Genomic DNA, 15,859 nt, shown 5'->3' with positions numbered 1-15,859 from the left:
GAGAGAGAGAGAGAGAGAGAGAGAGAGAGAGAGAGAGATATTAAGAGAAATACCATAGCCAGACTGTTAGAGTAATGAAGGTTCAGGGTCAATTCCTACCTTTAACATTTGCTTTCTTGGTCATGTCTAACTCTTTGTTATTCCATTTGAGGTTTTCTTGAAAAAGATCCTGAAGTTATTCCTTCTCCAGCTCATTTCACAGATGAGGAAACTGAGGCAAACTGGGATAAGTGACTTGCTCAGGGTCATCCAACTATTTAACTATTTGAGGCTAGATTCAAAATTATGAAGATGAGTCTTCCTGATTCTAAGCCTAGTCAGACTTTCATATTCTAAGTCTACTTCACTGCCCAGCTACTCCCATAACCTCGGTGCCAGTGGGTTATTTCATAGAATTAGATAAGAAGCTGATAAATTTTATCCTGATTAAGCAGTGGACAGAAATACCAAGGTGATGTATATAGAAGGGAAGAAGGAAGAAGACTTAGTCTGCCAGATCTCATCTTCTAAATGGATAATTATTGGTTCTGTTATAGAGTTGAATTAAAAAAAAACACAGATCACTGGAACGGGATAATTATTCTAGAAATAGGAGGATGGGACCCTAGAGCTTGATCAATTCAAGTTTTTTTAACTCTTACCTTCTGTCTGAAAAGCAATGCTTAGAATCAATCTAAGGCAGAAAAGGGGCTGTCATTTGCCCTCTCACACAGCTAGGAAGTGTCTGAGGTCAGATTTGAGCCCAGTACTTCCTGTCTCTACGTCTGGCTCTCAATCCACTGAGTCACCTAACTGCCAGAATTCAAGATTAAATAACACTGAAAAAAGGAATCATTATTCAATAAATTGTGTTAGGGAAATTGGGGAAGGGCATCATAAAGAAATGGGATTAGATGAACAAGAAGCTCCAAATGCATAAAGGATCAGTAGATTTTAAAAAACACATCCTTAAGCAGTTAGAAGAAAATAGGATAATATATGCAGCATGAACATGAGGAGGAGGGAAATTCTTATCTCTTCACATAATAGATGAAATCAGAGTACAGAAAGTAGATGAATTTGATGATATAAAAATAGGTTTTTTACCACAAAAAAATGATTTTTTTTAATGGAAAGAAAAGAATTGGGGAAAAATTTTGGTTATAAACATTTCTGATAATAGTTCACTATCCAAAATCTATTAGGAAGGGGCACACATTCTAAATGCATGATCTACTCCTCGGTGAGTAACAATAATAGCAACCACTATAATCGCTAGCATTAATATGGTTCTTGAAGGTTTGTAAAGCATTCTTTACGCATTATCTCATTTTGTAAGCAAGTGGCCAAAGGATGAAGGCGAGCAGTTCTCCAAAGAGAAAATAGTTCAAACTGTTAATAATCAGAGAAATGCAGTGTAAAGCAGCACCTCTATACTCATTAAGTTGTCAAAGGGTTTAAAATAATAAACTTTAATGTTGGTGGGACTGTGGGGTAACAGGCATGATGCCACACTGTTTGAAGAGCTGGGGATTGATAGAATTTTTTTAGAAAGTGATGAGGAATTATGCAATGGGTTACAAAAATGTTGGTATCCTTTGACAGTGATTTTGCTTGAATATATACCTAAGAATGCTATTGACAACGGGGGAAAGTGAGCCATAAACAAATATTCATGGAAACTTTATTCATCATAGCAAAACAAACAAAACAACAAAAATCACTCTAGAAACCAATTCTGTTCCCAGTGATTAGGAAATGATGGAATAATTTTGGTCCATGAATGTATTGGAGCATGTCTTTACCATAAGGAAAGTCAGATGTGAAGAACCATGGGAAGGTTATTTAAAGTAGTAAACTATGAAGTCAGAGGACCTGGGTTCAAATCCCACCACTGAAACTTTCTCTCTGAATAACTTCAGATAAGTGACTTCTCTTTTTCAGGATTCTTTTTCCTTCTCCATAAATGTAAGTTTTGGACTAGATGGCCACTGTGGTCCCTTGTGGTTCTAAATCTATGATCTATGAGAAGGGGCAATTAGAACTAAATTACAACCCTAATATCAAGGGAGCAATAAGAAGATGCGGTATTAAGGAAGAAATATTAACAATAAAAATGTTAATAAGAAATAGATAAGACATTTAAAAATACTTAGAACTGAGAGGTTCAGAAAGGGACTTATAAAAATTATCTTGTTAAAGCTAACATATACTTTTTTTTTGTAAAGAAAAGCTAAAATAGCGGTATGATTTTTAAGAAAAATTATATAGTTGTTGTCAATGGCCTTTCAGTTTATAATATTAAATGAACAGTGTATAGAAACTGGAAAAGATCCATCATAGCAGCATCCCAGAGAAGGTCCTGGTCTGGGAATCAGGAGATCTGAGTTCTAGTTCTACCCAGTCCCACTCCTCTACTAACACATGACACTACTGGAGGTTTTAAGGTCTACAAACCACTTTCTGGACATTTGATTCTCACCTCCACCCTGTGGGTGAGGCTGGATAAAGCCTTGGCTTGCTCAAGGAGTTAATAAGTGTCACAAGCAGGATTTGAACCCGGTTCCAGCCACTTTGTCTCTCTGTGATCTGTTTCAGAGAGCTGAACTAGGGTAAGGATTCCTTATACTTTTTATGGGTCCCGGTCCCCTTGGGTAGGCTGCTGAAGCCTGGAAACCCCCTTCTCAGAAGACTGTTTTTAATGCAGAAAATGCAAACGGAAGCCAACGATAATGAAGTATAGTTAGCCAGAAATGTAAAAAGTCAGGGGTTCCAGATTAGGTTCCCCCCACTAGATTGACTCTCAGCAGTCTTTTAGCTTTCCGAAGAAGAGGGCCGGAGGCAAGCAGCGAAAGCAGCGTCTAGTTTCTGGGAAGAGAGAAGGGCAGAAGGGGGGGGGGGGGGAGGGAAGTGTGTGTGTGGGGGCGACCAGGGCTGGAAGGAGCATCAGTTGGGGCAGAACGTCTTTGTTAGCTCTCTGTGTCTGAGGCTGCCCTCCACAGCCACCAGGGAGACAGCAAGAGGAAAGAGGCCGAAGGAAGCCTGTGACAGCGGTCAGACATAAGGAATCTGGCCTTGGACCAATTGTTCCGCGCCTCCCAGCAGCTGCACAACAACCCGGCTGGAAGTGCGGAGAGCTAACTGGGTGAAGGAAGAAGCCCGCGCTCCGGGGGTTGGGCAGCCTCATCCCGTTAGATCCCGTCCAGCGCAGAAGCACGCCGTGTCCGAGGCTGCAGGAACGGGAGCTTCTCACCTCCAACCCCCGCGTCCGCCAGCCAGTGCGTCTAATGCAAGGAGGGGAAACAGACCCCGGGGTGGGGGTGGGGGGCTCAGCTGGTGGCACGCACGATGGCGAAGGGCTGAGCTCCTGGAGCACGGGGGCGGGGTGGAGAGTGTTTGGGGGCTTACTCGGCCCCCTCCTATGACCCTCGCGGAGGGCACGCTAGGAAGCCAGGAAGCATGCCGGGTGAGGGAACGTTTGCTGGAATAAAGAGGGATTGACTCAAGTGCCTGAAAAGTTCCTAGTCAGTCTGGCTCCTTGACTCCTGGCGCGGAGCGGGGGTCTCCGAGTCTGTAGCTGCTAAGTAACAGACAAGGGCTTTATCCAATTAGGAGCTCCCAGAATCCTCCGGGGGAATGCCTGGGAGCTTCTTTAATGTTCTCTTAAGCTGTTGAAAGGAAGAGCTCCCATCTAATTGCCGGGATGAAATACACAAACAGTCCCTTCGGACTGGAGTCATTGCCCAGCAGGTCTACCAGGGAGGGGAATGGATGACTTCCAGTAGTCCGAGTGCCTCCCCTCCCCCTCCTTGCCCACGCAGCCCCAGTGGGCTTGTTTTATTGGCCAGAATCCTATTACCACTCTATCTCCAAGTTCCATTATATTCCTGCTGGAAGAGCACAGAGTCCAGCTCCAACCTGATGTCCCAGACTTTATTTTACATTACTTCCCTCGTGTAGCCTGGATTCTGTTATCTGAATTTAGCATTTCATCTCCAGCCTATGCGCATTTGTACTTCCTCTCCTGTGCTTACTTCTGTCTCCTAGGATCGGCACCTTCCTGCTGGGCTTAGCTAAAGGGCTACTTCATTTTTTGTAAACCCTCACCTTCCATTTTCCAATCAATACTGTGTACTGGCTCCATGGCAGAAGGGCAGTAAGGACTAGGTAACTGAGGTTAAGTGACTAGCCCAGGGTCACACAGTCAAGAAGTGTCTGAGGTCAGATTTGTACCAAGACTTTCCATATTTAGGCCTGACTCTCTTTTCATTGAATCACCTAGCTGCCCCTAAAGTGCTACTTCTTCCAACAATCCTTCTCCAACTCCTCTCTCCAAGAGAATATAAATACTTTGTGCATAGATACTGGAATTATTTTGTTTGTATTTTCAGAAGAAGGAAGGAAAGAAAGAAGGAAAGAAAGAAGGAAGGAAGGAAAAAAGGAAGGAGAGAAAAAAGGAAGGAAAGAAAAGGAAGGAAGAAAGGAAGGGAGGAAGGGATGGAGGAAGGAAGGAAGAAAGGAAGGAAGGGAGGGAGGGAGGAAGGAAGGAAGACAGGAAGGGAGGGAGATAGAGGGAGGAAAGGAAGGAAAGGAGGGACAAAGGAAGGGAGGAAGAAAGGTAGGAAGGGAGAGAAGAAGGAAGGAAGGAAAGGAGAGGAAGAAGGAAGGGAGGGAGGGAGAAAGGAAGGAGGGAAGGGAGGAAGGAAGGAAAGAAGGAAGGGAGAAAGGAAGGAAGGGAAGGAGAGGGAGGGAGGAAGGATGGATACTTGTGGCCCTGATTCTGGGTCTATTTTCATAGAGGATCATTTGAAAGAGATGATGATAAGGTACAGGGGAACCTGATAGCTGGCCACCGGAAGTACTAAGAGGGTCCCAGCATGAAAGAAAGATTAGATTTCATCTGCTTAGCCCCTGGAAGGCAGAATGAGGGGCAGGGTTGCAGAGGGGGAGAATTATGATGTAATGGAAAACTTTTTGACAATGGGACCCATCCAAAGTGGAAAGGATGCCTCAGGGCACAATGGGTCTTCTTTCGTTGGCAGGATTCTAGCACAGGATGACTGAGCACCTTGTGCCAGGCATGTGTGGAGGGGCATCTGGTTCAGACATAGGCTGAATTAGCTGGCCTCTGAGGTCTTTTCCAACTCTAAGATCCTGCATTTGTGTGTGTATGTGGAGACACACGAGGAATTCTGCAAGAGTTGGGGGTAGTCAGGTGCCAGTAGGGAGATGTTTAGGGAATAGGGAGATGGGATTGGAATGGAGTCGGGTGTTCTTGGGGAAGCACAAAATTCTGCGTGGTCTTTACTCACTGTGGAACAGCAGTAACTTCGTACCCTGCTCCATGAAGTCTCCAGCACAACTACCCAGCCCCTCCCTCTTAAAACATCCCACTTTCATGTCCTGAGTTAGTTTTAGTTTTTTCTGCATCAACAAAAGTGAGCACAGAATCCTGCAATTAGTAGATGCTTAACAAGAGCTTGTAGAACTGAATTGCATTGCTTTGAATCAAATGAACAGAACAGTAGAATGGAAAGGAATTTCTGTGGTCCAGGAAACACTAGGGACATTCCTCCTAGGATCAGCTAGCACAGTTCCTGGCACATATTAGATAATTAATAAATGCTTGTTGATTGACTGATCAGTTCTTTCTTGGTTGGAAGGAGTAGGAATGGATACCAACATAATCCTGCCCTCACATGTATCCCTAGGGAAGGCTCTACTTGAATAGGACCCTAGGGTCACTAATAACTCAGTCACCCAACCCAGCAACTTCCAAAAGATCTGGGAAAGTATCCTACTAGAGACATTCATAAGTTCATAAATATTCAGGTGAACTTTTACCATCTTCCTCTGGTGATGGGAGCTGCCATCTTCTTGGGAATCATCAGATTTCATTTGATTCGCCCTGTTTCTTCTTTCTTTGGCATTTTTGGAGGCTAGAGGTGACATTTCAAAGGAAAGATGTGAGCTTGTGTCAATCCCCATGGCAGCCAGGACCTGTAAAGAAAAGACAGAGAGACATGGGACTCCGAGGAGCTCATAGGATACCCATGCCACTTGTAAACATCACTGTGAAATGCTTAGGACCTGTGGCATGTTTATGCCCTGGGCTATCCTGTGCAGAACATTATTTATTGGGAAAATAAGCTTCTTAGGGAAGACAAGAGCAGAGTAGAAAGGCAGACACTTACTAGAATACAGGAGAGCAAATTTCAGAAAGCTTAAGAGTGGTAGTGACCTCAGTAGCCCCTCAGACCAACCCAGATCTGCAGCAGGAAGATGGGAAGGAAGGAAGGAAGGAAGGAAGGAAGGAAGGAAGGAAGGAAGGAAGGAAGGAAGGAAGGAAGGAAGGAAGGAAGGAAGGAAGGAAGGAAGGAAGGAGGAAGAGAGGGAGGACTGGCTTACTAACCTCCTGCTCTTTCCTCAGCCTTTCGAGGGTCTCCTGAAACATCTTCTCCTTAGCTTCTATTTCAGCCATCGTTGCTTCATTCTGCTCTTCATAAGCCATAGTCACGACTGCCAGGATCAAATTGACCAGATAGAAGGATCCCAGGAAAATGACTAGCACGAAAAAGAGCATGTAGATTTTCCCAGAAGCTCTCAAGGTCTGTTGAGGAGAGAGACACAGAGAATTAGCTGACTGCCCCCAAATCCCTCAGAGTTGCTCTCTGAGACTTCGGTCTATGGACTGCACTTCCATAGTTGGACAAAGGAGGTATGTTATTCTGGGGCCACCCCGTTCAAACTAGAGCCAGAATCCCCACTATCTTTCTTCTATCTATCTATGGCCAGGACTAGATAAATCCAACCACTTTCATGGACCAGGAATTTGGACTCCTCAGGGAGTGAGTGAGTAGCAAACCAATGCCAAACAAAGGGGCATCAGCAGACTGACTCTCACTGGGACATTGCCCTCAAGAACCCTGGGACTAAAGAATTTCACAAAGAGATAAGAGGATCCACATTTGTAAGAGTGGTATTAACTCTCACAGTTGGGGGTCTTACTTGCCAATCCCTCCTCAAGGCCACTGGACATCCACTTCTATTTCTCAGTTCAGGCCTATAATTTCATCAGTCATTCTGGCATGGAATCTTCATTCATCATTTCTTAAAGCTGTAGACAAATCACTAGAGTACCATGAGGTTAAGTGACTTGCCCAGGGTCACACAGCTAGTATGTACCAAAAGTAGGATTTGAATCCAAGCCTAGCTATCTTTTGATTTGCTTTTTGTTGTTCAGTTATGTCCAACTCTTCATGATCCCATTTGGAGTTTTCTTGGCAAAGAGAGCAGAATGACTTGCCATTTCTTTCTTCAGCTCTTTTGACAGATGAGGAAACTGAGGCAAACAGGGTAAACAGAGGGCTCAGAATCACACAACTAGGAAGTGTCTGAAGCTAGATTTGAACTCAGGAAGATGAACATTTCTAACTCCTGGACCACTACTCTGTGCACTAAGCCACCACCTGGCTGCCCATTTTCCTTGCTTTCTCTCAACTTTCCTTTGCCAACTAACAAATGAAGATCATGCTCCAAACTTGTCACCAAACTCTGCTAATGCTGGAAGAGCCCTGTTGCACTAATGAACAGGAAAAAGACACTGGCTGTTCTTCATGTAAATGAATAGAACCAAAAAATGACCTAGTGTTGGCCAACAGTTCACCCTACATTCATGATCCACTGAAGGCTGGTGGGAAGAGGAGAAGATTGAAGACTTTACTAGGAGACAGAATCTCATCAGAAGGGAATCCTTGGAGGCCTGAGGTCATGGTTCCAAGGCTGTTCACCTTTCTCATGCAGTTTTCAGAAGTGACCTCTCTCCCCGTCTTCCCTATCCAAGATGGCGATCCCAAGTGCTTTAAGTTAGTGATATGATCTGCTAGACATTTCACTCCACTACCTACACTAGCCTCCTCTGGGGCTGTGTGCTCGGGAAGACTTGCCCTCTCAGAGTGGCTGTGGCCCTGGTAGAAGTTGGTTGGGGGGGTGTGTGTGATAAAAATATGACAGAAGCTAAATCTGATTTGGGAAACTTCTCTCACGTCCACTCCATGTTGCCCTATATCTATGTGGGCCCTCATTGTGGCAACCCACCAAAGCCTGCCTTCCCTGGATAGATCTACCTCTTGACCACCAAAGCCAAAGCCAGCTCTCAGAACTCTCATTTTTAGCTGAAAATGATCTGATAAACTAATTCCAATTAAAGTATTAATGGCTAGTGGGCACACATGGAGTCATGGGGACCTGAGTTTGATTTTTCTCTGATTTCTCTTGATCTGTTTTTTATTTGCGTGGCTCTGCCACTTAGTAAGCAGGTGATCTTAGGCAAATTACTTCATGTTCTGACCTCAGTTTCCTTATTTGTAAAATGAGGAAATTGGACCAGGTAGCTTCTGAGGGCTCTTGCATCTCTGAGCCTGTGTTCCATGATGCCTTCATGTGTTATCCATCATAGAGGAATTGACTTTTGGAGAGGGGAAAAGTGCTCTAATACAGCTCCCAATAGAGGGCCTGGCATATGTATGAGCCTAATAAATACTTGTTGAATATCAGCCGAATGGTGGAACTTTAGATATTGGATGGAGAGACCAGAGAGGGTTTCCTGGTGCCCTGCACGATAACACCTACTACTAGGTACAATGTCCATCTTCTATGTCAAATGCCAGGACCAGTCCTGATGCTGCTTCTTGAAACTTTGAAATCCTCCCTTGTCCCCGTTATTTTTCCTTGCCTTCTTTGGCTGGCTCTTCTCTGGAATTAGACCCTTCAATAACCCAACACTTCCTAGTTTTATGATTCTGGGCAAGTCACTGGGCTTCAGTTTTCTTTTCTGTAAAATGGGGCTAATAACACTGGGTTTTAGTGAGAAAAGTGTTTGGTAAGCTTTAAGCTGCTAATGATGCATGAGCTTTTGTTAGTATTATTATTCATAATTTTTAAACCTCCTCCATTAGGGTAAAATTATACAAAAATGAACCTAAAGGTGGATTAGCTGGGAGCCAAAAAATACAGCTTCAGGCCCTAAGTTAAGAAAGCACAATGTTACCTGAATGATGATAATAGTTAACACTTGCACACTGGTTTAAGGTTTCCAGAATGCTCTACAGATGTTATCTCAAGGATTCTCACAACCCTGGAGGGGAGATGTAATTTTTATCTTCTGGCCCAGGTTTTATAGCTAGTAAATATCTGAGGCAGGATTTGAACTCAAGTCTTCCTGATTTCAAGACTGGTGCTCTCTTCACTTTGCTACCCAATTAATGTCATGACACCCTAGATTTAGAACTGGAGAGACTTTAGAAGTCATTTCGTCTGATCTTCCCATTTTATACATGAGGAGACCACAGCTTGAGGAAGGGAAGTGACTTGGCCAGAGTCAAACCAAGTAAGTATTTAAGTCAGGATTTGAACTCAGATCCTCTGACTCCCAAGTCAGAGCTCTTTCTTTGTTTTTCTACCATTCTTGTGGGGCATTCTTTCCTTATATGATCAGTTTCTTTTTCTCCTGGAGATTAGATTCTAAAATGGTCAATAAAAGGGAAGAAGAAAAGTGAACAGTCTGTATCTGGGGACCCATCACTACAAGATGACTATCCTGTCCTTTCTTACTTGCTAGGATGCTCATGAATCCAAATTTCTCCAACAAAGCAAGTCAAAGGGCTAGAGATTGAAGAGTCGGTCAACTCCCAGGGATATACCTGCTGGTAGAGCCGTTCCCAGTAATCTTGAGTCATCAGACGGAACAGAGCCAGGAAGGCCCAGCCAAAGGAGTCATAACTGGTGTAGTTATAATCTGGATTGTTTCCTGTCTTTATGCAGAAATAGCCATTGGGACAGGTCCTGTGAACAACAGAAGAGAAGATAATACTAGGAGGACCTTGGACAGAGCCAGCATTAGGATAAGGCAACATGGCTACCCCAAGGCACTGCATTTAGAAGGACCTTTCTCATCGCCCTTTCCCTAAGGGAATGGCCAAGCCTGTCCTTCCTTTCCCAGGATACATGTGCACCCTTTGCTCATATTCCACACATGTTGACAATGCTTACTCATGGAACTGATTGCACTTGGAGTTCCTTTGGCAGCTAGCTAGAAATAATAGAGTTTGGCCCCTGGTTGGCAAGAATAATTTGTTGAAGCAAGATGATACTGGAGGGTAACTTTGGGTGAACTCCCTCCCCCTGTTTTGTTTCCCTCCCATACTATTGCTTGATTCAGGTGTAAAAATTCCTAGATATGGTTCTGGCCTTGTAGGTTTGACGGTCTTCATTATTTCAACAAAGTTGCTTCCCCAAGCAGTGAAGAGGAAAAGAGATTTAACACGAGTCTTGCCCTTTTCTCTTGCTAAATCTAGGATTGTCACCACCCTCTTCTATTGTCCCTGAGCTCAAGGGCACAAGCCCCCAAGAACCAGCTTATAAAGCCCTTTCTGCCAACTTTGCCAGGATAAACCCAAATAGAGATTAGAAGGACATTTATATAGTGCTTTAGATTTTGAAAAGTGCTTTCCTTCCATTATTTCACTTGAGTCTCTCCAAAAGCCTATGAGTTTGGAACTAAACATAGTAAATGTCCCCATTTTTAAGATGAGAGAACTGAGGATCAGAAAGGTTGATAGACTTGTCTGTGGTTATACAGCCAGTAAATATCAGAGTCAGGATTTGAATACAGGTATTTCTAAATCCAAGAGCAGGATTCCCTTCACTATAGTGGTCTCTCTCTATATCACCTTGGGGCACCCCAGTGATGTCTTTCCATGCGCTGAAAAAGTGAGATATGAACATTCAAAGCAGGGCAAGCATTAATTGACTTGATTTCTTTTGTCTTCACTCTTTAATTATAAATCTATATTCTGCTTTCATTTGTGACAATGATGACATGTAATCATTAACTTCCAAAAGAATTGGCTTTTGCTCATCTTTGTGTGGAGGAACACAATTCTAGAAGCAGCAGGGAATTGTGTAGGGCAGAATCCAGTGATCTAGGTTAAAATCCTGCTTTTGACACACATTGGGTGTGTTATCTTGGTCAAGTCACTTCACTTTCAGTGCTATAGGCAAACCTCTACTAAGCAAATAAATTACAGAGGAGTTGTTGACATGTATCAGTTGGAGAAGTTCTGCTTCCCCAGAGAAATAACCGACCTAGCCTCCTTTCTGTTCCCACTTCTCCTGTCCCTACTCTCACTGTCTTCCCACTTGTTTGGTTCCAGACCACGTTCATTTTCCATCCCTTCTCATGGAAGACATATGGCTTGCCTCTTCCTATGGACCGCAGTTCTTGTCCAAGTTACTACAAGTTTTCACTGCCCAGCTATTACTCTCTGACTCTACCCTCAGAGAGGAGAACCAGTCCAAGGCTCTTCCATCACGCCAGAGAAGACTCTGTTGTTCATCGGTAGCAGCCACCTCAGTTTCATCATTTGTGAAATGGGGAAAATACTAGCTGTACCGCATACCTCAGAGAGCATTTGTGAGACTCAAATGAGAACAGGCAAGTAAAGCACTTTGTAACCCCTATGTGCTGGACAGTATCATTAGAAGGAGATCTGTTCACTTTGCAAAAGCCACAGAGAGAAAGGGACAAAAACTTGAGTCCACCGGGGTTCCCATCAAGCTCGTGGAATCCGATATAAACACAAGGCAGCTGTAGAGTATCTTTTAAACCAAGATTTGGGGCACCCAGAGCAAAAGAAATGTCATTGTCTCCGCCTCACAGAGCATGAAATTACTTTTAACCATGGCTTCAAGCCAACGCTGGAGTGTTTCTCCAGCTGTGTATGTGTGATTCTGGATTGGTGGGGAGAATGCTAAATGGGAAGTGACATATAAGGGGTGGAGTTGGTACCAGAACTTTGGGAGGGAAGAGACAAGGGAGAGCCAGGAGAGACACACACAGACACACAGAAAGACTTTGAAGTGACAAACGTAGGGGGATCTGCTACTCCTTATAGGTCATGTTCTACTCAGCATTCTCTCCATCAATCATGGACATTCATGGATACAAAGCATGTGCCATTTCCCTGACTTGGCTGGAAATCTGGGTGGCAGAAGGGCTGCTGGAATGTCATGATGGTCTCCTAACAAAGATGGCAGCTGGCTGACTTAATGGATAGAGTGCTAGGCCTGAAGATGGAAGGTCCTGGGTCCAAATTTGGTCTGAGACACTTCTTAGCTGGGTGACCAAGGGCAAGCCTCTTAATCCCCATTGCCTAGCCCTTAGCACTCTTTTCCCTTAATATCCATTCTAAAACATAAGGTAGGTGTTTACATTTTTTTAAAAATAGTAGCCATGGTGACCGAAAGAGCCACTCATATGATCTCCCATCAATTCCCTGGGGCAATCCTCTATGCAATATTGAAAACCTTTTTCTTACTCCCTTTGACTTCAATCTCACTACCTTAAAGTGTTATATAAATGGAAGCTATTATTGTTAATAGTAATAATGTTAGTTTCAAAGAAATGACTCCATTTTAATTGATTGAGCAGATCAAGGATCTGAGGCCAGGTCATCAGAGTAGAGGAGAAGGAGCCTGTCTCTACTCATCTAGCTCCATGGCTACCTTAATTATGTCTATTTATCAGCAGTCCCATCCCCAGGCTATATTTTGACTAGGAAAAAAATCTCGTTTTCTTCCTACATTCTCTCCTTTCCAGTAAAGAATTTGTAGTCCTAGCTAATTCCTTGAGGCATGCTTGAGTGCATACCAAAAGAAGAATGTCTATCATTAATATACAACAGAATTCCAGATATTTATCCCAACCACAAAGAACAATGCATGCCCTGGAAGTGATTTCCCCAGACTCATAAAGGCCATCATGGGTGGACCAAGTGATAGTATCCGTTGCAGTCACTCATGAGGCATGTTATGTGTACTCCATTAATGGGCATTGGTTGGGTGTGTGGGTACTCACTTCTCCCATTTCTTCCAAAGCATCATAGGTGTGGTCATAATCTACTGGACTCAGAGTCAGAGTATAGCTCACTGTCCTATGAGCTGGTAGGTGGCCTTGAGTGATTGGCACCATGATCCTTAGACTTGCTGGCCCATAATCTTAATCCTGGGCTGGTGGCTGCCTTAGGCTGATTATCACTACCTCCACTGTCTCCATCGTCTCTTTGTTCCTTCTGTTCTCTGGTTATCTCCACAAATGGAACATTGAGTCAGAAAGAGGCAGCCTTTGAATTCAGCCTTTGCTCTCCCTCCTCACCTCCTTGTGCCCCCCAAGACCAAGGCCATAGTCACTCCTGGTTCTCTTGTGTTCCTGTCTCAGGACCTGGCACTTAGCAGGGGTTCAAGACCCATGGGTTGACTAAGCAATCATATCATATTGCTACATACCATATACTCACCCTGCTTCAGAACTGTTGCCGCAAAGTAGGATCTCATTTGTGCCATTCTTGTGTGCGTAGTAATCTACACAACATGGAAAGGGAGGAGATCAGGCCTGGGGGAACTTCTCCACCCACCACCAATGACTACCTGAGATCTCAGGAATCTTTGGGAGGGAGCTGGATGGCCCTGTTGTTGGGTTTGAAATTGAGGATGAATTTCCATCAGGGCACCAGTTCACATATGCAGCAGTGACCAAGAATTAGTTTCTCACCTCTAAAATGATTCCTGTATAATCCCCCCTTCCCTTCCCCCCTATAACCAATATTTAGTGAAAAGAAGGTCCGGCACTGTTCAGCCTGTTTAGCCACTGGTACCCAACCAGGCAGGCTGGACCACATGATGATAATGAAGGTCTCCTCCATCTTGGACATTCCAAGAATGTCTAAAACTACAACGTCAGGATGGAACTTTCTAACTCAACAGATTCAAAGCTGATTTTAGCCTTGGGGACTGTAGTTCCTTATCTCCATTCTACTAAAATGCTGCACATGCTCCCCTCCCCCCCATGAAACAACCCCCAAATCCTCATTTTACTGATCTGTGTACATAGTACCCTCCCCCTCCCAAAACAGTTGAATTAAGCTCTTTGAGGGCAGGCACTATTTTGTATCCTCAGCTCCTAGCACAGAGCTTAGAGAGCTTGAAAAAAACAAACTTTTTCCCCCAAATTTGGAAATTTTTATTTAATTAATTAATTTAGAAGATTTTTCTATGGTTACAAGATTCATGTTCTTTCCCCCTCTCCCCTCCTATAGCCAATGAGCAATTCCCCTGGGTTTTATATGTGTCATTGATCAAGACCTATTTCCATATTATTGATACTTGCACCAGGGTGATCACTTAGAGTCTCCATCCCCAATCATATCCCCATCGACCCATGTGATCAAGCAGTTGTTTTTCTTCTGCATTCTACTCCCACAGTTCTTTCTCTGGATGTGGATGGGGTTCTTTCTCATAAATCCCTCAGAATTGTCCTGGATCATTGCACTGCTGCTAGTAGAGAATTGGACCATAAATCTTGTTTTAACTCAGTCCAACTAGTATTTGTTAAAACCAGACTGGTGAGATAGTATGCTAGAAACTGGGGATACAAAGAACCCAATAATGCCTGATCCCAAGTTTACCTTCTATCGGGTATTTGTTCAGTGAGTGAATGAATAAATGAAAGAATGAATGAATGAAACAGTCATTCTTCACCTCCCTGCCTGAGGGGAAAAGAAATCAGACTCTGCCCTTAATTCGCCAATTTTTCAGCTTCTCCTTCTATTTGGTTGCCATGGAATTTGCCATTTGAAACCATCTGAGGGTCTGGCTGCTGGAGAGACACTCTGTGGAGCCTCATATTTGAACATCTAGTTTAAAGTCTTCTCTGTTACTGGCTGTGACTTTGGGTAAGCTCATTCACTTCTCTGGCCTCAGTTTCCCCATCTATAAAATGAGGGGGCTCGATTTTATCTCTTCCACACTGTTGCATTCAGAGATCTTGTTGGAGAAGAGGAAAAGGGGGGAGGGACTTAAGCCAAGAAGCCAGAGAGAGGGTGAGTACTTTGATCATTTCAAATGCCGACTTCCGAGATAGCAAAAGGACCATTTCCAAAAGGTATTTGACCTAAGAAGTTCCTCTTCCCTTGTCTTACTGTTCTCTCTCCCATTGTTATTTAGGTTGTCGTAGACTATAAGAGAGAAAATTCTCTGACAGATTTTAAGACAAATTCACATTCTTTGGGAATATTCTTATCACAGGGTCATAGAATGTCAGATGTAGGAGAGGCTGCAGGGATCACCGGGTCTACACTCCCTGCCACCCAGTTTACAAAAGAAAACCCTGACACCAGGAGAGATGGCCTAAGTCTTTGGGCAGTGCCATAAGGAGAGATTTGGAGCCCCAGAGAAAGGATAAGGGATGGATGGAAGGAGATCATCTGATGGAGGAGGAGGACATAGAGAGAAATGTACCCAGATGTACCAGAGGGTTTCTATACTTGGGAAGGCTGAAGAGATGGCCTGTAGAGCAAAGACACTTTCCATGGGACAATCCTGGAGGAGATTTCCCGTCGTTTTTGGCAAACTGGGTCAAGGCCTCAGTTGTCCCATCCTTGTTGTGGTTCTGCCTTTGCAGCGCTTTCTCCACTCTGTTATCATGCCTTAATTATGACACAAGAGTTCTACCAATGCCAAGAGCAATGTGGCACCAATGGATGACCTTCGTGAAAGAGAGTCCCAAAGGCATTTTCACATGCAAGGCTGACTTACCTGTGTCTGTCCTGCAGAAATCCCATGTCTTGTTTTCACCATAGGCATCACTGGACAGGTTCAAGAGGGTGCAATTCTTAACACATTTGTGCCGCAGATTCCCCTTAAAGAGCTGCAAGGCCACCAGGGCAAAAACACTCAGGCAGAAGACTGTCAGCACCATCACGTCGGCCAGCTTCTTCACAGAATGGATCAGGGCGCCCACGATGACCTTTAAACCTGGAGAATG

The 15,859-nt window shown here is 43.9% G+C and overlaps 1 protein-coding gene across 1 annotated transcript in view; it reads right to left on the bottom strand.

The window, feature by feature from the left end:
* SCN10A (sodium voltage-gated channel alpha subunit 10) overlaps positions 1-15,859 on the bottom strand; it is a 98,116-nt gene that overhangs the window by 58,702 nt on the left and 23,555 nt on the right. The window contains exons 7-11 of the mRNA XM_056804224.1: positions 15,631-15,849; positions 13,335-13,398; positions 9,681-9,822; positions 6,392-6,589; positions 5,824-5,979 (exon numbers count right to left, since the gene is read on the bottom strand). Of these exons, the coding sequence (XP_056660202.1) occupies positions 5,824-5,979; positions 6,392-6,589; positions 9,681-9,822; positions 13,335-13,398; positions 15,631-15,849 (779 nt within the window). The remainder of the gene's footprint in view (positions 1-5,823; positions 5,980-6,391; positions 6,590-9,680; positions 9,823-13,334; positions 13,399-15,630; positions 15,850-15,859) is intronic.

The sequence above is a fragment of the Monodelphis domestica genome, chromosome 7 (assembly GCF_027887165.1).
Source record: "Monodelphis domestica isolate mMonDom1 chromosome 7, mMonDom1.pri, whole genome shotgun sequence".
NCBI classification, from domain to species: domain Eukaryota; kingdom Metazoa; phylum Chordata; class Mammalia; order Didelphimorphia; family Didelphidae; genus Monodelphis; species Monodelphis domestica.
Note: the sequence above shows the minus strand (reverse complement) of the source record. Positions and strands in the feature narration are given on the sequence as shown.